This window comes from Pelmatolapia mariae, linkage group LG8, assembly GCF_036321145.2.
Source record: "Pelmatolapia mariae isolate MD_Pm_ZW linkage group LG8, Pm_UMD_F_2, whole genome shotgun sequence".
Taxonomy (NCBI): domain Eukaryota; kingdom Metazoa; phylum Chordata; class Actinopteri; order Cichliformes; family Cichlidae; genus Pelmatolapia; species Pelmatolapia mariae.
In genome coordinates this window covers 29,513,172-29,536,433 of record NC_086234.1, presented here as the reverse complement: position 1 = coordinate 29,536,433, position 23,262 = coordinate 29,513,172, and the positions used below count along the sequence as shown (strand labels likewise).

Sequence of the window (23,262 nt, the reverse complement as noted above, 5' to 3'; positions counted from 1 at the left end):
ACCACTTACAGCTGATCAAGCATGGGAAGAAATTTCAGATACTGATTTGTCGAAATGGTAGTATTCAATTGCATTACCATGCTCAAATTCAGGTAATTCTTTAGAATGACCCATTCTTTCAGTATTGTTTGTAAAGCCAGACTGCATGCCAAGGTGCTTGATTTTATACACTGTGACAATGTGACAGAAAACACCTGAATTCAAAGATTAAGAGGTGGAAGCCAGTCCATGAAATGTATTTTTCTATAAGTTGTTGTGGAATTACATCATTTGAATCCAGGAAGATTTCCAAGTTTATAGATTTGTGTTTGACCTAACAGGTGTCATCTCCAAGAGGGACTTTCATAAGGCCATGGAGAGCCATAAACACTACACCCAGTCAGAGACGGAGTACCTGCTGTCATGTGCTGAAACTGATGAGAATGAACTTCTTGACTATGAAGAGTTTGTGGAGCGCTTTCATGAGCCAGCCAAGGTAAGTGATCAAAAAACACAAACTGATTACATTTTTCAGAGTTCTCATCAGGACTCAGGACTTTTATTGAATTTTCTCTTTGTTTTTTTCTTTTTGTCTTCAACTTTGGAGTTGAGGATATTTAAAATCAAGATGAGAGTATAACTGATCATTTTATAGCTTCTTGTTTTGAAACAAACACCCTTATTAATACATCTAGTTTTTCAAAATATTATTGGGCAGTCAGTTAAAAGAACTGGGCAGCCTGCCCAAGTAGTCTTTTTTCACTAGCTGGGCCCACGTCCTCCGTTTAGGTTTGACGGCGTTTTAGTAGGTAAAGGTGAACGCTTGGATATGAACTGAGCTGCGGTTTGGGGAAGGCCTCGGAGGGGACTGGCAACGGCTCCCGGGCCTGGCAGATCCCCGTGTACTAAATAGAAGTGAAGAAGTTAAAGAATTGAGAACAAGGAAGGAGGGTGGGGCACGTAAACGTGAATGAACGGTTTGCAGAACTGGGGGAACCTATATAGATGAAAACCGGAAGGAGCGTGTTTGGAGGCGTGGTCCCGATCCTGAGATTCCGATTCATAATCTCCAATATAATAAGTTGGCTTCACTCAGTATCTTCTGTTTCCATTTTTCTTTTTCTTGTTTAGTCATTATTTGTTAGCATCTTTAAGTTGGTTTTGCTTCATTTGCTTGTTTTCTGTGTTGCACACTCTCAATCCAATCCTGGTATATTTGGTCAGCTATTACATTTAAGGTGGAGTACAAGTACAAATTTACAAATGCTCCTGGTTGAGATTCAGCAAATTACAGAGAAGCACTTCATATTTACCCAGAAATGACTGCATAATAGAGAAGATATGGATAGAAGTGTTTTATTCAAAACTGAAAAATCCCATGAAAAATGGATTTTCAAATTCCCAGGACATTGGCTTCAACGTGGCGGTTTTGCTGACCAACCTGTCAGAGCACATGCCTCATGACACCCGGCTGCAGACTTTCCTGGAGTTGGCAGAAAGTGTCCTCAATTACTTCCAACCATACCTAGGACGTATCGAGATTATGGGAAGTGCAAAGCGGATCGAGAGGGTCTACTTTGAGATCAGCGAGTCCAGTCGTACACAGTGGGAAAAACCTCAGGTAAATACAGCGAATAAATCAGAAAATATGACATTTGTCCTTTTAGTATAGTATGTCACTATCAATGCCAAAGTTTGTATTTTTATCCTAGGTAAAGGAATCCAAGCGTCAGTTCATCTTTGATGTGGTGAATGAAGGAGGGGAGAAAGAGAAGATGGAGCTGTTTGTGAATTTCTGTGAGGACACCATATTTGAAATGCAGCTGGCGGCTCAGATGTCTGACGCTGGTGAGCGCTTGGCGATAAAAGAGGAGAGCGAGCGTGAGAAGCCAGATGAGGAGAGCCCCGATGTGGGGTTCTTTTCTGTCACCACTGTCTACATGGCACTGCTAGCACTTCGATATAACATCATGCTGCTAATAAAGGTGAGTTACACACTGAGCCTAGCTAACAGCTCACTCTGGGTGTATTTTGGAATATTCTAAAATTGTATTTGAACAGTTTTGAAAGTAATGCTTTCTGTTTTCAAAAGAACAGAGATAAGAAACTTGATTCCAATTTGAAAACTCTTAGATACATATATATATTTAAACCCTGAATTCAGCAAATGGCAGATCCTCTAAAGATGTGTGACACTGGATGGAAAAGATGTCTCCCACACAGTCAGATAAGCTCACCATGAAACATACAATGAGACAGAAACATAATTTTAAGTAAAAATACTATATTGTCGTACGTTTGTATTGTTAAAATAGTTATCTACTGTCAGGGCTCTGTGTGCGGGCAGGCGGAGATGAGGATCCAAACGCAGGACTCGGAGACTGAATTGCAGCTGTAAACCTCAGCTTTACTGCTGGCGAGGAAACAAAACATGAACTGAACTGAGCAATGAACACTGAGAACAGAAACACACAGGCACAATCTGAGGGTACGACACGACAGAGAGCAAAGGCAAACACAGGGCTTATATACACAGGGGAGTAATCAGGGAATGGAAAACAGGAGGGAGACACAGCTGGGAGAGATTAGGGCTAACGAGACAGGGGGAGCGTAGCTAGACACACTGACATAAGACGTGGACCTTCACAATAAAACAGGAAATGGCAACACAAAGACGCAGACTAGACTCTGAACTACACCTGCAGGAAAAACGAGGACACCAAAACAAAACCTAAGAACTAAAGCCTTAACCAGAATAAACTGAAACATAGAATTCTAATAATAATCAACAAAGCAGAAGAGAATCAGAAAATAATCCATAATGCAAAAATAAACCAAAACATAAGAAACTCAAAATGCTGGGTCAAAATGACCCAGAACCGTGACATCTACACATTTACTGAATGTTCACTTTCAACCCAAATTAGCCAAGCCATAGCTTCAATTACTTTTCTTTTTCTTTTACTAATGCCATATCAATATCATACATTTTCTAACATCATTGTCTTGTTAGAGTTTCATTCACTTCCCCCTCCCTCCTTCTTACATACATACATGCACACACATCCTTGGACTAGCCACTTCATACAAAATCTGTTAGTAGATTGATTCTATCTTCTGATTCATTGTATTGGTTAAACTTGATTATATTCTGATCAATATTAAGCCATTAAGCATGATTAACTATCAGCAAAATCACATGTAAATTTGGTGCTAAGACCGTTTACCCTCTCTCAGATGTAATAAGAGAGAAGCCAGGGGGACTTCAGTTTCTTTCAGTCTCACCTTTCTTGACAATGTCTACAGTAATACTACTGAACACACAGTTCACCAGTAACTTTGCTTTGGTTTCAGGTACTGTCCATGAAGAGCTTAAAGAAGCAAATGAAGAAGATAAAGAACATGACTGTGAAGGACATGGTAACCACCCTGGTCTCCACCTACTGGTCGGTGTTGTTGGGCCTCCTCCATGTGGCATTCAATGTGGCTCGAGGATTTTGCAGAATCTTCTACAACACTTTCATTGGAGAAAACCTGGTGGAGGGGGCCAAGACCATAAAGGTTATTACAGATTTTTTTAAAATAATAAAATAAAGAACAGTCTAGATAAAGTAATAGCTGTTTGCTAATAGCTAAAATGCCTCTGCCCCTAGGTGTCAGAGCTGTTGGCCAATATGCCAGACCCCACTCAGGACGAGGTGCGCGGTGAAGGGGAGAACAGGGAGAAAAGATCTGATCACAGCTCCACCGGGGAAGACTTGGCTGACCTGACAGTCAATACCAGTGAGACAGAGCTGCTGTCAGACATTTTTGGTCTGGACTTAAGAAGGGAAGGGGGCCAGTACAAAATCACCCCCCATAACCCCAACGCCAGCTTTACTGAACTTCTCAACTCCCCGGTTCCCCTTCCAACTCCATCTACAGCACCCCAACCTGAAGTCAGATGGAGACATCAGGTGATTTCTTTCTTTCTTACTTTCTTTCATGACACAAGTGGGAGGCTCTGCTTTTTCCCCTCCACTTTTTTCTTTTCTCCTTTCTTTGCTTTTTACCCCTCGGCCGTGAGTATTCTTTCTTTTAAAGGTTTTGGTGACATATACCAGGGCCTTGATTAATTGGACTAAATCTGGAATAAATTTAGATTAATTGGACTAAATTTCTACCTTTGAATATTCCAATGAAAGGATTTCACTGCTCTATGATATACCAGTGTTTAACAAATCTGAATACCCAGGCATCGATGTCTCAGCATCCCTGCAGTCGACTGTCAATCTCCCATATCTATTATTAAAATAAATAGACTGCTTTGTAAGTTTAGTATTGGCCTTTGCCAACTGATTTCTGGCAGAGATTACAGTGATAACCTATGGTAGACAACTATGTATTACATTTTCTATGATGCAGAAGGACAGATCTAATAAACAAGATATTTGGGACCTCAGTCCTCGTATTTGGTGTTTGGGACATGGTGAAACAACATGTTTAAACAATCATCAACAAATACATTTTCATTTTATACATAGATGACTCTAATATAATACAGTTGGATACTGTAATTTTTGGGAAAATGGTTAAAGTCTGTCGACTTTACATATTTCTGTTCTACTTTCTCCATCCGCTCAGAAACATGTGCTTTTAGCTAGTTTGATAGCCACTGAAATGTTAACTTCCACATGGTGGAAACTTTACTGCTCACTTTCATGGAGGTTTATCTTGAGCTGTTTAAAATGGATCATAGCTCTCACTGATTTTGAATGGTAAAAGATAACAATTTCACAATCAGCTAATGTGTCCGTGAGCTTTGATCAAATGATCGAATGTCTTAAGATTTTGATTCAAATGTTGCACAACTTACATTCACTGACTGCTCTGACTAGATTCTGCCCATTTCAACATAGAAATACTGACGTTTTACAACAGTAACAGTACAAGCATGCCATCAGCCACAAAAGTGACTAAATGTGGCTGCGGATATTATTTGTCTAACTGTTCATTTTTCTGTTTCAGTCAAAGAGCTCTGCCTCAGAGGAGATGGAATCAAAACTAGAGAGTAAATGTGAACCTCAAAAAACATCTGAGTACGTAAACATATTTTTGGAACTGGATGTTTGAATTGCATAAATGCATGCATGCATTTTCACTAATTCATTTAGGACCTGACGGTGTTTCTTTTTTAGTGAAATAATCACATCAAACAGCATTAAAGAATGCTTTATAGCAGCGGTCCCCAACCCCCAGGCTACGGACCGATACTGGTCCGTGAATCGTTTGGTACCAGGCCGCGAGAGTTGAGACTCGGGTGTTAAATTTATGGTTTTCAGGGTTTTTATCGTTATTTTTTAATCATTAACTCGGTTTCCCTGAGTCTTTTCCCGTGTGCTATGAATAAATCTTCTTGTTTTTTTGGTACCGGTACAGGATTTATCCGCGATGCCTTAAAGGCCGATCCGTGAAAATATTGTCGGACATAAACCGGTCCGTGGCACAAAAAAGATTGGGGAGCGCTGCTTTATAGTGTATAACAAGCATTAGTCCATTCATTTTAAACTCCAAAAACCTAAAAGGACAGTAAATGAATAAAACCACAGTGAAACAGTAATGTCATTTTAAAAATATCTCTGTTGGCTTATGGTTTCAGAAGTGATGATGTAGAGAAACAAGAGAAACAGTCAAAGAACGAGACAATGAAACCAAAAATGAGGAGGCATCACACCTCAAAGTCTGACGAACCTGATGTTCAGGAGTCAGCTTTCTTAAAGAAGATCATTGCCTACCAGAGGAAACTGCTGGTATGGCCAACTTATTCTTTTTCTTTGTCTTCTTCTTCTTCTTATTATTATACAACATCTCAATCCATATCTTTAACAAAACACTTTTTTTGCTCATCTTTTGGTTTCTCCTACAGAACTACTTCGCCAGAAACTTTTACAACATGAGGATGTTGGCTCTGTTTGTTGCCTTTGCAATAAACTTTATCCTTCTGTTCTATAAGGTAACAGTACCAAGGATGTTCTTGTGATTACATTCTACACGTCTTCTTCTACAGAGCGTGGTGCTGCATGCAATGGTTTCAAATTAAACAGTGCAATTATTGAAGGCACATGATACAAGGGATTTTACTGCTTATGGACACTTGAAAATTTGTTTTGTTTTATGGGCCTTTGCAGTGCAAAGTCTTACGCTTGCCTGAGTTAGAGTAGGAGTGAGTGCAGGTTTTAAAGAGCTAACTAATACACTCATTGTACTTCTCATTAATCAGTGTTCTTCTATTTGCACTGAGTAAAATGAGAAAGTTGTTTGTTGTTGTTTATCCTGCAGTCTCAGTAGGGAAAACAGTGGTTGGAAACCATGGGAAGAACATATCATTGTAACCATTTACAATGAACTTACCAACTTATTGCCTCTGCAGTGAATTCTTTAAAGAAGAGACCAGGTCTGCGACCAGTTTCCATCTTCAAAGTGACTTTGCTACATCGACATGGCGAATAAAAAGGCAGTGAGATGGAGTGTGCCAGCTAGCAGTTTGGGATTTAATGGTTCTTGTTATTGGGGTTAGGTTAGCTGATGATTCTGAATTGCCCAAACGTGTGAATGTGAGTGCGAATGGTTGTCGCTCTATATGTGGTAGCTCTGACTGGTGAACTGTCCAAGGTGTACCCTGCCTCTTTCCCTATGGCAGTTGGTATAGGCTCCAGCCCCCGTGTGACTCTAATAAGGACACGTGGAAGAGGATGGATGGATGCACGGTTCTAGTTTCTAAACTAGTTTATAAACTAGCTCACACACACACACCATATTGAGGCCTAGTCTTGATCAAAGATTTGTCCAGTCAAATAATAGTCAATATTTTAAATAACAGTCATTGTATGTTTATGATTTTTAAAAGTAATCATTCAAATATATGCGTTTTGGGGGCAAAACATTTTTTTTTCCAAGGGAAATCCAAGGGTTAGGAAAAAAATTTTCATTGCTGTGCTAGATTACGAATAAGGACAAAACTGGTACAAATTTGTGCAAATGCAAATCACAGATCATTTAATATATTGTTAATAATTAGTATGCCAGTACATTGTATGTTGCTTCAGAAGACTCAGACTCAGTCTTTGCTGTGTTTATAGCTTGGTTTAGAATCTTTATGTTACAACCTATAGAGCCGGGGTGGGCAACTACAGGCCTCGAGGGCCGGTGTCCTGCAGGTTTTAGATGTCACGCTGGGTCAACACACCTGAATCAAAGGATTAGTTCATTACCAGGCCTCTGGAGAGCTTCAAGACATGCTGAGGAGGTTATTTAGCCATTTAAATCAGCTGTGATGGATCCAAGGACACATCTAAAACCTGCAGGACACCGGCCCTTGAGGTCTGGAGTTGCCCACCCCTGCTATAGAGCCTGAAGTTGGGGTTCAGGACAAGTCAGTCATAAAAATTAAAACTAAATTTTGGACTAATAGCTGATACTGATGTTATTTTAGTTTGTTTTGTTATTGTTTTATTTGCTTACATAACTAGACTAAAATCTTCCCTTCCAGGTTTCGACATCCTCATCAGTGACTGAGGAGAGGGAAGTTGTGCACACCAGCCATTCAGAGAGCAGCATTCAGTGGGATCCACTAGGTGGGGCAACTGTGGATGCAAAGGAAGAGGTGATGGATCAGACCAGCATGCCCCAGAAGCCTGTCACCGTTCGTTTTGTCCTGGAAGAGAGCAGTGGCTACATGGAGCCCATGTTACGGATCCTTGCTGTCCTGCACACGGTCATCTCCTTCTTCTGCATCATTGGATACTACTGTCTTAAGGTAGGATATTCACTGTGACATACAACAGAAATGAGTGCAAAATGTTAGAATCCGCAATTTAGTATTTGCCATTAACAACCACAGAGTTTGTTGTTAAATCTTACGCCACTCGGTCAAATTTGTGCAATGCCACACAAAAAAGCACTGGAAAGGTCTATGGGTAATCTACTAACATTACATTTATGGACAAAGATGTAGTCTGGTCATTTCAATAAAGGTCAATCCATTCTACCAAGATCAATGCAAATTATTAAATCACAAATGAGCAGACCTCTTGAGCAAGTTAACATAGTAGTAGTAACATACTGACTAAACTAATAGAGCAAGTACTCAGGCTTTACACCTGTGCATCTTTTTGGAAACAAAATGGCATGAGGCAGCTTTAGATGAATCAGTATGTTTGAAACAAAGGAATCCTGTGTGCCATCAGAGATTTATTCAGAAGGACTGCTTCATTACAATCAAGTCTGTCCTGTAAATCTGAAATACAGTATGTAAAACAGTCAACCTGTAGGAGAACAGAAAACATTATTTACCATCAGTTCCTGACTGATCCATGTGTTAATGAAGCTACTCTTACTGTGTCACATGCAAAAATATTATATTGCTCCTGTTTTTTTAAACCACTGTATTCTTTATAATGAAGTGAGAAGTTTTTTTTAATGTGGCCCTAATACTACTTTGTAGCTACCTGTTTGCAAAAAGCAGTTTTTGCAAAATCCTCAGTTATATTTTGCAAGTGACATAAGACTCAGACATTATTATTGCTCACTTTAAATCTGTCTGAAGTTTTAATTATGGTCAAATCTCTGTGTAGAAATGTGAAACTGGACAAACTGACATGTATTTCAATATAAGGGCAGTTACTAAGAGTTAAGAGTTTCAATCATTTACAGTTAGTCTTAAGTCTAGAACCCATTGACATCTGCATTTCTCCACTTTTTGTGTGCATTATATAGGTGCCACTGGTGATCTTTAAACGTGAAAAGGAGGTCGCTAGGAAGCTGGAATTTGATGGCCTTTATATAACAGAGCAGCCATCAGAAGATGACATCAAAGGACAGTGGGACAGACTGGTAATCAACACCCAGTAAGTAGACCCTCTGTCCCTACACCAGAGTGTGCATGTGTATATCAAACTGTTGTTTGTTATACAGACTATTTTCATTCACGAAAACAAGTGACTGCTGCATGTATAAAGAAATAGAAGATATAGTTTGTAGACAGCCTATTAACCCTCAACCTTCTGCCATATTTAACATACATCCAGTGGTGATTGGGGTCAGTGGGCACCCTGAGAATAATTTACTGCAAGAAACAAATATAATAGCATAATAATAATATTAGCAACCCATATTTATAGTCAATGAATTAATAGTCATTATTTAATCTCATCTAAAAAGAAGACTTTTATTATGTTTGCAAAGTTGCAATTAAATTGCATATTTTGGAAACAAAAATCAATACTTTTCTTTAATGCAACTTGCAGCTTTTATCCCAAATATACTCCATGTTATTCACAGCTTGTTTACCATCATTTGATTCTCATATCACCTAGTTTTCATTCAATTTAAGCAAACGTTATTTGTGTTGTATTTATATATGAACCCAATTAGAGTCATTTTACCCCAGTATAAAATATTGGAAGTAAGCACAAAACCAATGAGGCCAAAGATCTAATCCTGCCAGTGTTTCCTGCATCAATCAGAATCAGTTACAATCCTTGCAGAGACCAACAATGCAATGTGAATCAACTCTCACCATGATTGTGCTGGAAATGACCAAAAACAATTAAAGTTAAAAACACACTGTAAGCAGTCATAGCACACAGTCTTCCTTTTAGGAAGAGCAAACAGTTGCTACCTTCCTGTCTGTGTTTCTGTACTAAACTAAATCCCTTTTCAAGTAGATTTTCCATCAAACATTTGAGAGTCACATTAGTAAGTTTTCCTCAATGACTGGACTAGGGCTTGGAAGGTTGCAACATCAGCTCTCCTTTTCATGTGTAGCATGACCAGAGCTTCAGTCAGTCTCAGGTAGATTTGGCGACATCTGCAATGTTCTGATAACTTCCAGACTTTAAAGTTTCTCATCCAGATCATGAATGCCATGATGGCCTCTGAGTTGTTATTCTTTAAAATGACGTAGTACAGTATACCTCTCTTTATACCGTGTGGTACGTAGGATTCGGAGAGGCCATGCCGCAAATGACTTTCAGACTGCCTCGAAGAGATTCAGGCAAACCATCAGGCGACTCAGGAGGGGAAAGCGGTGCTCTACCTGCACTGTGCATAGTGCAGGTAGAGCACTGCTGACTTCGACTGAGGATATTGTTGGGCGGTGGAAGGAATACTTCCAGGACCTCCTTTATCCCACTGTTAGTCTTTCAAAGAAGCAGAGTCTGGGGACAAAGGGGACGACTCGTCCATCACTGGGGGTGAGGTCACAGAGGCAGTTAAGTGTGCTCCAACTATAGGGGGATCACACTCCTCAGCCTCCCTGGTAAAGTCTATGCCGGGCTACTGGATAGAAGAGTCCATCTGTTAGTCGATCCTTGGATACAGGAGGAACAATGTGATTTTCATCCTGGTGGCAGAATACTGGAAAAGCTCTTAACCCTCTCAAGGATACTTGAGGGTGGATGGGAGTTTGCTTAACCAGTCTACATGTTTTTTGTGGACTCGGAGAAGGCCTTCAACCATGTCCTTTGGAGCAGAATTTGCTTCGGGAGTATGGGGCATCTGGCCCGTTGTTACGAGCCATTCGATCTTTATACAACTGTCGCAAGAGCGTTGTCCCTATAGCCGGCAATAAATCAGACTCATTCCCAGTGAGTGTTGGACTCCACCAGGGCTGCCCTTTGTCACTGATTCTATCCATAATTTTTATGGACAGAACTTCTAGGCATACCCAAGTGGCGGAAGGGTTCCAATTAAGCAGCCTAAGAATATTGTCTCTGCTTTTTGCAGATGATGTGGTTCAGTTGGCTTCATCAGGTGGTGGCTAGCAACTCACAATGGAGTGGTTCACAACCAAGTATGATGCGTCAGGAATTAGAATCAGCACCTCCAAGTCTTAGGCCATGGTGCTCAGCCGGAAAAGGCAGGAGTGCCCACTCTGGTTCTGGGACGAGTTTCTGCCCCATGTTAAGGAGTTTAAGTATCTCGGTGTCTTGTTCACGAGTGAGGGGAGAGGGGAGCAGGAGATCGACAGATGGATTGGTGCTGCGGCTCCGGTGATGCGGATGCTGTACCGGTCTGTTGTGGTGAAGAAAGAACTGAGCGTAAATGTGAAAGAGAGAGTAACTGTTAGGTTTATATTGTGGATTGTCATTTATGCTTAGAAATATATAACCATATATTCTTAGAAGTATAATATTGTTTGTAGATTGATAGAGGTTTGATCCTTAGTAGTCTGTAATGACTCTGTGTGTCTTTCAGAGTGTTCTGGCATACACACACATCTTAAGGTCATGAGAGAGGTCACACCTTCTCTTACTGATTTATGGTATAGGAGGACACCTACTCTGTATCTGGTTAAGTATAAGAGCCCTTTGTTTAGGTGGACCGCTGCGCTACTAGCACCAGCTTAGGGAGTCTTCACAGGAACACACACACACACACACACACTATGCACAGACTGGTGCTCTTTGTTCACATGTACGCCTATGTAAGATGTCATATGTTAATGAACCTATGCATCTTCATGTAACCACAATAAAAGGAGCGCTACAGGGAACCTGGCTGAGAGGCCGACGGAGGTCAAGTGGGCGGAACAACACTCGACTTCAGTCGGGCCTCCCTCGTGCACGAGTAACACAAAGAACTTTGGTGACTTGCGTCTTGATTTTGCTGTTGTAGTAGAATTGTCTCGTTCCAGCAGTGGGTCTGTGCCAGACAGACCCATCAGTAACTTTGTCTTTTGACTTTCAGATCTTTCCCCAATAACTACTGGGATAAATTTGTGAAGAGAAAGGTAAGGTTTTTTTTGTTTTGTTTTACTGGATAAAAATATTTTAAAAATGTTTTCCTAAATTCCAATTTGAACTTGTACAAATGGCAAGTCTTTGAGGACACTGGTTGTACTGGGTAGCTCATTCTGTTAAACTACAGTCCTGCCACATTGGTGTGATCTTTCCCTGTGTAGTTTAAGGTTTTCTAGATAGAATACTGTTTTGGGAAATGAAAAAGTGGAAAGCATCTGTTTAAGAAGTCCTGCTCTTTCTTAGGTGATGGATAAATATGGGGAGTTTTATGGCCATGACCGAATCAGTGAGCTGCTGGGACTGGACAAAGCTGCTCTGGACTTCAGTGATGCTCACAAAAAGAGAAAACCCAGGAAAGACAGTTCGCTTGCTGCAGTGTGAGTAGTCTGTGTGTAGTGTGCAAGTAATAGAGTTTATGTGTGTGAGAGAGAGATGTTATGGGGGAGAAAAGTCTGACTACAGGAACAATGTCAGTGTGGGGGCACTGCCGTCTTATTAGGATAGTTCCAATCCGATGACAGGATAGCTCAGCGGATTTGCTCCTGAAACTGCAGAAGAGGCACAAGCTCATTTGTTTTAAAAAAGATTTTACACATCATGACAATGTTAAATAGTTCATTTAAACTGTTTATAACACTGTGATGATTGTGACCTGTCTACTTAATGTCAGTTCTTTTACTAGCTGAATGAGCAAAATTGAATTTTGCATACCTTCAGGGTTAGTTGTTGATAAGAGATGCTAATGCGATCACCGCTAGCTCATTAAGCTTAATAGTAGGTGCGGCTAATGTTTATAATAATATCTTTCTATGTAACGAGTAGTGACATTATTACTTGGCTACCCAAATAATGAAATTATTTGTTCATGAGTGTGTTGTTGGAGACGTGTTGTTCGCAAACGAGAGATGAATCATTAGTCACTCCTGCTTAGCCCTGCTGAGAATCCATGCAGGCAGGGGCGGGACATTATTTTGATGGGCACACCATGCGGCCAATCACATAGAAAGGCTAGGATCATGCATTTATGTGAAAGAAAGGTGGGGGCAGACATTCTGATGACAGGAAGTTGGAAAAAAGTGAAGACAAAAATAACAAAAAAGGAATAGCGTGTGCCGGCATTTCGATTATATTATGTTTTTTGAAGAACAGAATAAAAAATGACTTCCCAACACACCATTCATAATTGCTAAATGTCGTAAGAGCCAGTTCGTCAAAGGGAGCGAAACAAAAGCTGACACACTTTACACAGCTCAGCAGATAACTTTGTCTTCACCCTGCAAAATGACTGGAGAATATCCAGCCATGAGTTTGTTCCCCGAAGCTTAAGCGCACTCAAGTTATCCTTTAGGTCAGTAAGCCAAAACACACCAGCTCAACATTTTCACCTCCAAATGTCTTTGGAGCTTACTAAAAATCTTCACTTAAATCCCGATTGGTTTCAAGAAGGAACACTTCCTGGATTCAACCCCCTTCTATTTGCAAGGTACAGGGTTAAATATCAAAACAATCCAAGGCACTCCCTTTTCAAAGTCAAGTTAAACTACCATCATTTTCACTGTAAGATCCAGGCATAAATCCTGTTAAGATCCTTTGGGATGACTGTAAGTATCTTGTTCATTCTCCAAAACCCCCAAATATGGCTGAATTAAAACAACTGTGCAAAGAAAAAGGAGCGAAAATTCCTCCATGGCGATATGAAAGACACAATAAGCAATAAGCAAATGCCTGGTTGCAATTCTTGCTGCTGGTTAAACAACTAACAAAAAGTTTAGGGGCAGTTACTTTTTCACACAGGATTTGGACAGATTTCTTTCTCTTAATAAATGAGATCATCATTTAAAACTGCATTTTATTTTTGCTCAGGTTGACTTTGTCTAATGTTAAACTTTGTTTGATGACCTAAAACATGCAAAGGTGACAAATATGGGGGAAAAAAAAGCATCAGGAAGTGAGCAAATTTCAAAAGTACTGTACAAAGAATTAAAACATGTAATATGGCTGAAAGCAACAGCAGTATGAGTATGTGTGAAAGGAGACACTGCAGAGTAATATAGTATTAGAAGTGTGTAAGCACTTTGGTCAGTAAGATTGGAAGATAGCTACTAAATTAAAAAGTCTAGCTCATTTGAAGCTTGGAAAAATGCCAATTGTCAGCTCATCAATATTGCAACTCTATCATTAAGACAGGGATTATGATGGATTTTAATCAAGTATTTGATTAAATTAATTATTACGAGTTTTTATCCTTTCCACTGCAGCTTTGGTGTTTAATAATTCATGAGCAAGCAAAAAAATGTAAAAAAAAAAGTAAAACATAGGCTTAGACTACGTGCATATTTGATATAAGGTCAAAAAATACAAATAGGTGTCCATTTAAGGATCATATGTTAATGTTTAAATAACAAAATAACTTAATAAATTACAGCCAACAGGGGAAAAATGATCAAAAATGGGTTTGTTTTAGAATCTTTGTTTCTTTTTTTGATGCTCATCAGGGAAAGACAGAAGATCCCTCAGAGGGATGTTCCACATATGGTGGCACTATTTTCTGGATAACTGATTAGTTAGTACATAGTGATTTTATAACTGCTGGTCTCTAATCTGGAACACAACCTGCTCCAGAACAGGTTAGATTCATAGCATAAGTCACCATTGTAAGTTGCATTCTGTTGGATATTATGAACTTTCTTTGCTCACGTAAATATGTGTTTTCTGGGCCAAGTAACTCTTATTTGGCACAAAATGATCCCTATGAGTGTCACCTACTTCAAAAGGGTAGTTACACTCATCCCCCCTCCCTTTTCAAACGCCTTCGATGCCTGTCCCCCCCCCCGGGGCAGATGGCGGGTCGGACCAGCGCAGACATGCTGCAGGACCGGATGCGCTGTCTACACCGGCTCTCTCTCACCCCTGTCGCCTGTTTCTATGGTGTATTGACAGACATGTGCTTTTTGTGCTGGGGTGTGTTTTCTGTTATCAAACTGTTCTCCCATTAGGAGCTCAGTCTGAGTGGAGTTTTTTTTCTCCTCCTCTCACCTCATGTTATGTATTTTCGTTGTCTTTTCCTATCAGCCTACCTCTCTGACACGTCTTCCCAATGTGATGTTTGTGTAAAGTTTGGTCAGAGGGTTCCTTTGTAAGTGCGCATGCGACATTAGCGTGCTGCCTGCTGTAACCTATAATTTCCTTCAGGATTAATAAAGTATTTCTGATTCATATTCTGATTAGAGGATGGTGATAAATTGGTGATTAAAATCTATAAAGAACATAAAAATATAACAGTAAAATGCAACATTTTTACAAACCAGGAGATTAATGCTGCAGAAAATGGTTAGTCTTGGGGCTTAGCACACCGAGTGTTAAAATAAACATTTAAATTAAAGTTAACTATTTTTTGGTCAAACTTTTAGGTCAAATTACCACAACTCCCAAACGACTGGCACAATTGAAAAATTCAAACGGTTCCTGAAAGCATCAACTCTGTGCTTTTTCAGTGATATAAGGCTCATTACTATAAGCCCAGGCAGGCGCCACATCCAAATTTTGGCAAATAACACAGAAAACAAAAGAGCAAAAAACAAAAACAAAACTATAAAAACATGGCTGTGTGTGTGTGTGTTCTCTGTAGGGCTCCATCACACTCACTAACTCTCTCTTCTCTCAAAGAAACCTCCAACCTTCTTTTTGGGGTTGCTGCAACACTGTGCCTGGGATTACTGTAATGACCCTAAAATCACTGACAAGCACAGAGTCACTGTTTTCAGGAACCATTGAAAGTCTTTCATTTGAAATGGTTCAGGACTTATGGGAGTTACAGATGTTGAAAATGTTGCAAAAAACCTGTCTGAGGCTAGTGACAGGTTAGGCTAATTATTTCATTTGAAGGGCACTGTTGGCGCGGCTGTTTATTTCTAAGGCACAGTGGCATATTAGAGCTCTGAAATTTAAAATAGATCTAATTAAACGTTTAAGACTACTGTCCCACAACATAATAAGATGTGAAAATCAATTTAGTCTGTCAGCAGATTAAAGTAAAATTAATTTCATTGACTTTCCGTGCCAGTTACACACTCCCCTTCTTATTCCAAATAAGCACACCCTCCAAGCAGCAACTATCACACACATACCAGTCATAGAAAAAAAAGTGTGTTTCAGTGTTAAATTTAGTGCAATTTACAGTAAATTGTCTACCACAAACCTTAGTAGAGTTTAAGTTTTGGTAGAAGACTCAAGCTGTGCTCATTAGTCTAGCACAGAATTTTTTAAATTTCTTTTTAATTATTAGATCAGATTATTTTATTGCTATTTTTGTAATTCCATTTAAAAATGCAGTTTGCCACTTAGGTAATCGAATAATGATCAGTTACAGCTGACTTACAGGCCAGTCACCTGTCATTTAAAGTGGCCATGCCCTTACCTACCATCACTGTCCAAATGACCCACCATACAGTTGTTATGAAGTTTAAAACTGTACTGTACAGGGAAAAATATTTCTTGTACCAGGTTGTAGGTGTGCATTTTAATGGTATTTAGTGGAGGATTTTAAATTGTAAACTGTTGGTTACATAGCCCTTTTCTACTCTACTTCAGCATTTAAAGCTCACGTAGAGCTCAAACTTCAGAGAAGAACACAAAGGAGATTTCCTGCATCTGTCAGTCTGGCTGACAGTGACTTTAATAAAGTAATGGTTCCATGGGGTCATCCTCTATGGGGATTTGGATTAATAAGACATTTTCTGCAACAAAGAATAGCAGCTACAATCATGTAAACAGAACTACAGTATTGTTTATCTGAACACTGAACAAGACATGATCCTGTCACATTCACATATGTTTTCAAAGTGCTTATACCAGGTAAAGGAGCTAAGATATCTTCAGTTCTGATAACAGAGAGCCTCTTTCATTTAAACCATTTCTGTTCACGTTTTCATCAAAACATGAAAACTGTTACTATTTAATGTACATGTAAAAAGACTCTGTGTCTTCTCACTATGTTCACAGGTTGAACTCTGTTGATGTCAAGTACCAGATCTGGAAGCTGGGGGTTGTGTTCACAGACAATGTAAGCAATCAGAATCACTCAGGACAGCGATGTCTGGCTCCATCATGTGGATTCCCTGCAGAAGTTCTTAAGCTCTTTTGTCTTTTTTTTATATCAGAGTAATTTCACAGGGACATTTTTAGTTTACCTCAACTTTTTTTCTAGTTAGTTCCTGTTTAAAATGTTTTAAAGTTGCTTATGGCATTTAACATCAATAGCAGTAATGGCATCATATGACTTGTTGTATCGGCCCATAACATTATAAGATAAAACTCTGGTTATTGTGTCTGGCAATTATGTCATATAAAAATATTGGGATAAATATGAAGCATTTGGCTCATCGTTTATAAAGCAGTGCTCCTACATTAATACATATTAGTATCTAATAAATTAATTGGTTAATTCAGGGAGTTACTAGTTTCATAGTTTGGCATTTTGTTTGACCTCATCTAAAGTGAGTCAAATGTATGGTTACTGAAAAACCAGCAGTGTTTTCTATCCAAACGCCTTAGACTACGAAGACCGTGATGACTGAGAACCTTCACAGACATGTCTTGAAGTGACTTCCATGGTGCAGATATTATACTGTACTGGGTAGCACTTTATAATAATGTCACACTATTAAGCCTTACTAAGGTAATAGTAAGGTGTTAGCAAGTCATATCATTACTTCTTCTTACTATGCCCTTTCTAAATATAAATGTAATGGGGTGGCTGTAGCTCAGGAGGTAGAGCAGGTCATCTACTGACTGGAAGTTGGTGCTTCTATCCCCGGCTCCCTCAGTCTGCAAGCCAAATATCCTTGGGCAAGATACTAAACTCCAAATTGCTCTCCGATGCATCCATCGGAGTATGAATGTGTGTGAGTGTTAGATAGGAAGCACTTAAACGCGTAGAAAAAGGTGCTTGTGTAAATGGGTATGAATGGGTGAAAGTGTCATGTTGTATGAAGTGCTTTGAGCGCTCCAGGAGAGTAGAACACCTCTACATAAGAATCAGTCCATTTACCATGACACATGGTAAACATCTGCACACTGGCAGGGGCCCTGGTTGAGATTCATCTTTAGCTCCTGAAGGCTTTGGAGGACTGCCGTGGCTGTCACGTCTCTGCAGAATATCTAGGCGTAGCCAGATGGTGGAGGGTCTCCACTTTGGTGGCCTCAGGATTTAATCTTTTGTGGTGCTTTTTCCGGATGATGTGGTTCTGTTGGTGTCATCAGGTGGTGACCTCGAGTTTGCACTGCAATAGTTTGCTGCCGAGTGTGAAGCGGCAGAGAATTAGCACCACCAAATCTGAGATCATAGATCTCAGCTGGAAAAGGTGGAGTGCCCACTCCACCTAAAGGACAGGTTACTGTCCCAAGTGGAGGAGTATTTCGGGGTCTCGTTCAGAAGTGGAACACAAGATGGACGGACGAATTGGGGCAGCATCCGCAGTGATGTGGATAGTGTACCAATCTGTTGTGGTGAAACTGTCACTTCATCGGTCATTCTATGTTCCTACCATCACTTATCATTACGAGTTCTAGGTAGTAACATAAAGAGTGAGGTCGCTAATATAAGTGGCAGAAATTAGTTTCCTTCGAAGAGTGAGTGGGCTCTCACTTAGAGAGAGAGTGAGGGGCTCGATCATCCGAGAGGGACCCGGATTAGAGCTGCTGCTCCTCCACATTGAAAGTGTATAAATGTAAATGTAGCTGCTAACTGAGCAATGATCGTGATGTGTCATCCACATCTGTGTCGAGAGTCATTAATCTATTGTCTGGTAATTATCATTTGAAATGTTTTATGATGCTTTTATTTGATTTATTAGCTACACAATCAGCAGCCTGGATGTTACCTAATATTGTGAACCAGTGGCTCATTTACACTCCTTGCGATAGTCAGTATTGATTGAATTTCCATCTTCCGTCCTTGTAGTCCTTCCTGTATCTGGCCTGGTATATGACCATGTCCATTCTGGGTCACTATAACAACTTCTTCTTTGCTGCCCATCTACTGGACATTGCCATGGGTTTTAAGACACTGCGTACCATTCTCTCCTCAGTCACACACAATGGCAAACAGGTGAGAACGCTATATGAATATTATAAGATTAAACATTTGTCAGTATTGAGTGAAGATTGTGATATTTGCCCTTGTTTGCATCACAGCAGTCTTTTCTTGCCCCTTCTCCAGCTAGTGTTAACTGTTGGCCTATTAGCAGTGGTGGTGTACCTCTACACAGTAGTGGCCTTCAACTTTTTCAGGAAGTTCTACAACAAGAGTGAAGATGGAGAACTGCCAGATATGAAGTGTGATGACATGCTGACAGTGAGTATGACATGTATTAGACTGTAGTGAACCAGAATAATAGTGCTGGGCAGATGATCAAAACGACAGATAATTTGCATCACAGCATGTTTTAAGAATCAGTCAGTTTCACAAAACAAGTTCGGCCTTAAAATGGAAACATTACATATATAAATACTAATTTACACCATGGAGCCCTGCTCTCAGAAACGGTCCTAGATTTAACACTGTCTGTGAAACTGGATTTAATTTTTGGCAAAGTTACACACCGATTCAATATTGATTTTAGTGACCTCCGATTGGCGTAACCGGGTGTCATTACTGCCGACGTGAATTATGATTTTACTGAATTTACGTTTACCCTTAGCCAGCTGTTTTAAATTAGAACTTAGCAGAAATATTGTAACTTACCAGAAACACGATAACTTCTCAAAAATACAAGAATTTAGGAAAAATAGTATAAGATAACAGAAAGAATATATTTAGCCAAACATTCTTAAACATTACAGAAATACTATGATTTAGAAAAACAGTACAACATAGCAGAAATGCTGTGATTTACCAGAGACACTGTAATATACTATGAATATTGTAATTTTAAATATAATGTTTTAGCAAAAATACTCTAGTTTAGCACAAATATTATAATATAGCAGAAACATTATTCTATAGCAGAAATGCTATATTTAGAAAGAAAAATATAATATAGTAGAAATACTATGATTTAGCAGAAATCCTACAATATAGCTTAATAACAATGATTTAGAACAGATAATATGATTGAGCAGAATAGTAATAACTTAAGTGAAAATATTGGAAAGGTAAAACGATAAGCTGAATAAAAAGGAACATGGTTAAGTTCGCCCAAAACTAATTTTTGTTCACCTGTGAAAAAATAAAATAAAAATACAGTTAGAAAAAAAAAAACAAATAAGAACAGCCAACAGATACACAAAATCAAATATGGATACACAAATCACCAAATACACAGAAAATCAAATATGGGTACACAAATGTACAGAGAGAGACAAACACACAGGGTCTATGCCAGTCAACCAGTCTGAATATATTATATTTTTATCCACCAATGAGATGCTGCCCTAAAAAAGGTCTTTGTGTGTGTCTTTCTCTCTCACACTCACACACACACACACACGCAAGTGAACAGGGGCTGTTAACAGCATGTTTCTAGGTCAGTAAAACAGCTGTGAGCTTCTCAATTTGAATCCACCAATCAGAGAGGCTGTGTGCTTTTTCCCGCCAAAACTGGTGCACCAAGTGCAGGCTTTTACACACGCAGCACAGAGAGAGACAGGATTTTTGCAGTGTATTTCTCATAGTCAGGACTCCCCTCAAACAGCCATAAATTCCTAACCGTAGGGGCTAAAACAGTCATTCTTAGACCGTTTTGTTCAGAAGACATGGGGGGAATCTTGAAATGTTGAAGCCATGAAGCCAACAATATCCAAATTTGAATGTGCAAGCCCTCAGATATGATTGGTTGTCTTAGAAGCCATATAAAAAGCAGTAAAACTGTATTATGATTTTTTAGAAAAACTACAATTAATCAAAAATACTATATTTGGCGGAAATACTATAATTAAGCAGAAATATTATACTAAGTACAAATCCTATAAAATGGCAGAAATAGTATGATTACTGAAATAAAAATAAATACTGAAAAGCAGCAGAAATGCTATGACTTAGCACAATAGTAATAACTTAAATAGAAAAATTGGAAAAGCAAAATGAACAGTTGAAAAAAAAATCCTGAACATGCTAAGGGTCCCTCAAATGTAATTGTGAAACGGAAAAAAAAAAAAAAAAAAAAAAAAAAAAAAAAAAAAAAAAAATCAGCAAAGTATAACAGTCACACAATCAAAAATATGTATACATATGGAAACATACATGCACAGAGAGACACACACAGGATCAAATTCAGTCAACCAGTCTAAATATATTGAATTTAAATCATACAATAAGATGCTCCCATAAAAACTCTCTCTCACCCTCTCTTTTTCTCTCTCTGTCACACACACACACACACACACACACACACACACACACACACGCGCAAGTTTCTAGGTCAGCCAAGCAGCCTGGGAGCTGCTAAATTTGAATCCACCAATCAGAGAGGCTGTGTACTTTTTCCCGCAAAAACAGGTGCACCTGTTTTTACACAGACGCAGCACAGAGACAGGATTTGTGCTGTCTATTTTTCATAGTCAGGATTCCCCTCAAACAAATGGCTATAATTTCCTAACCGTAGGGGCTAGAACGGTCATTCTTACACCGTTTTGTTCAGAAGAGATGGGGGAATCTTACAGTGTTGACAATTTATCATTAAAATATGAATTATTGAAGATATTTGACTTCTAATGCACCATAACTGAGTAGAGGCAAAGCGAAAACTGCCTTGACTTGCCCTCAAACAACGCTTTCTAACTCTAAATCTATTTGGAGTATAGATATCATTCTTTCACCGTAAGAGACAGCAGGCTTTGGTGAACAGTCATGGAAATTTTCAGGTCTGTGTTGAAATCCATCAAAAAGATATGATGAGAGAAAAAAAAAGTGCCTCATTTCCAGAGTTTGAAATCTGAAGAGATCTGAGCAAGGCACGAATTTCCTACCCTCAAACAAACCCAATTCATGGCCAAATGGTAATAGATGAGAAAAAAAATTCTTGAATTGTGAGCGTCAGGAGTGTCTGAAGATATATTGGCACAAGCCTCATGTCTTAACTTCGCTTCGTTCGGGAGATATGACGATTCGAAAATGCCTCTCATTACAGAAATCAAGCGGTGATTTTAAACGAACTCTCCATTGACTTTCTATGGGGATTTGAGACTTTGTGTTGCTCTGAGGAGATTTGCCAAAATTCTATAAATCCCACAACAATGATAGTGCCATCTTCTGAAAGCCAGCAAAAATACCTACGTTTTGATGTATAATTTGTGTGGGTTGAGTGAAAATTGAGCGAGTAGCAAGAAGTTGTTCGGACATGAAGAGAAGACTGCGAAACTTACAGTGGCTCACTGAAAGCCAAGTGCATAGCAACCATAAGAACGCATGTATTTTGTGAAAAATCACAATTTTGCAACTGAAAACTTAAAAAGGGATAAGATGAAAATGGTAACAGATATGAAAAAGCTGAATCATACATGAATAGGCCAATAATTTGTGAACATTTTAAAGTTTGAATGGTTGTTCTAAGTGAAAGTATGAGGAAGTAGTTAAGTTTCAAAAACAAGCAAGTTTTAGCAGAATTTTGGAAGTTTCCCATTCATTTCAATGGGACAAAAAAAAAAAAAAAAAAAAAAAAAAAAAAAAAAAAAAAAAGCATAAAAAGCTTAATATTTTAAAAAGTATAATAGCAAAAAATACCAAAAGTCATAGCACACATTAGCAGAAATAGCAGAATAGTTTAAAATTTGAACGGTGAAAATCGGCTGAAAATTGTGGAAGTAGTTAAGTGCCAAAAAACGTACAAAAATTGGCAACTGGAATAATAAAGAAGAAAGAGAAACAGGAACTCAATAGTGTGGATGCCTAAAGCATCCACACAATTAGTAGAAAACTGGGATACCAGTTTCATGATAGCGGTGCCTACCTACCTTACCTATGCAGCACAAGCTGCCATTGTTTAGCCAGTTTAAAAGAGACAACTTTGTGACATAGTAAAGTATAACCAAAAATGTGGCCATGAAACAGAAATGGAACAATTATGATGAATTTAAATGTTGGAAGTGTAAGCCATTACCTATACATAAACACCTGTGTCATTAATGCAGGTCAGTGTGAGTCAGGGGTGAAAGATAAATGTATCACAAAGCCAAACATTAGACCGTCTTGTCAGTGATGAGAGACATGCCAAGTACAAACAGACTCAGCTTAGATGAGAATGTTTTCTGCTGCTAAGCCATCTGAAAGAAATACTATATAAGGGCTCTATGGTATTTTCTGAGGGTAGAAGGAAGCCTTCTGTCACCCGGAAATTTCAGGACACACAAACACACACTAATCCCTTATAGTCAGCCACCCATTGCATTCCATAGAGCTCTTTTGTCTCCTATTAGGGGCTGAGGGTGGCCGCTCTGCCTGTGTGTAATTCAAGAAGGTGACAGGCGCTTAGTGGGATGGAGAGATGCACTAATGAACGGCACTGCC

At 39.1% G+C, this 23,262-nt stretch overlaps 1 protein-coding gene across 6 annotated transcripts in view; it reads left to right on the top strand.

Annotated features, from left to right (window-relative positions):
* LOC134632897 (ryanodine receptor 2-like) overlaps positions 1-23,262 on the top strand; it is a 274,812-nt gene that overhangs the window by 239,203 nt on the left and 12,347 nt on the right. For all 6 annotated transcript variants that reach the window (XM_063481767.1, XM_063481763.1, XM_063481765.1 and 3 more), the window contains 15 exons: positions 321-475; positions 1,385-1,600; positions 1,692-1,964; positions 3,334-3,540; positions 3,633-3,935; positions 4,987-5,057; positions 5,618-5,768; positions 5,885-5,971; positions 7,508-7,774; positions 8,734-8,864; positions 11,707-11,749; positions 12,003-12,136; positions 16,761-16,821; positions 18,721-18,867; positions 18,979-19,113. In XM_063481767.1, coding sequence (XP_063337837.1) covers positions 321-475; positions 1,385-1,600; positions 1,692-1,964; positions 3,334-3,540; positions 3,633-3,935; positions 4,987-5,057; positions 5,618-5,768; positions 5,885-5,971; positions 7,508-7,774; positions 8,734-8,864; positions 11,707-11,749; positions 12,003-12,136; positions 16,761-16,821; positions 18,721-18,867; positions 18,979-19,113 — 2,381 coding nt within the window. The remainder of the gene's footprint in view (positions 1-320; positions 476-1,384; positions 1,601-1,691; positions 1,965-3,333; positions 3,541-3,632; positions 3,936-4,986; positions 5,058-5,617; positions 5,769-5,884; positions 5,972-7,507; positions 7,775-8,733; positions 8,865-11,706; positions 11,750-12,002; positions 12,137-16,760; positions 16,822-18,720; positions 18,868-18,978; positions 19,114-23,262) is intronic.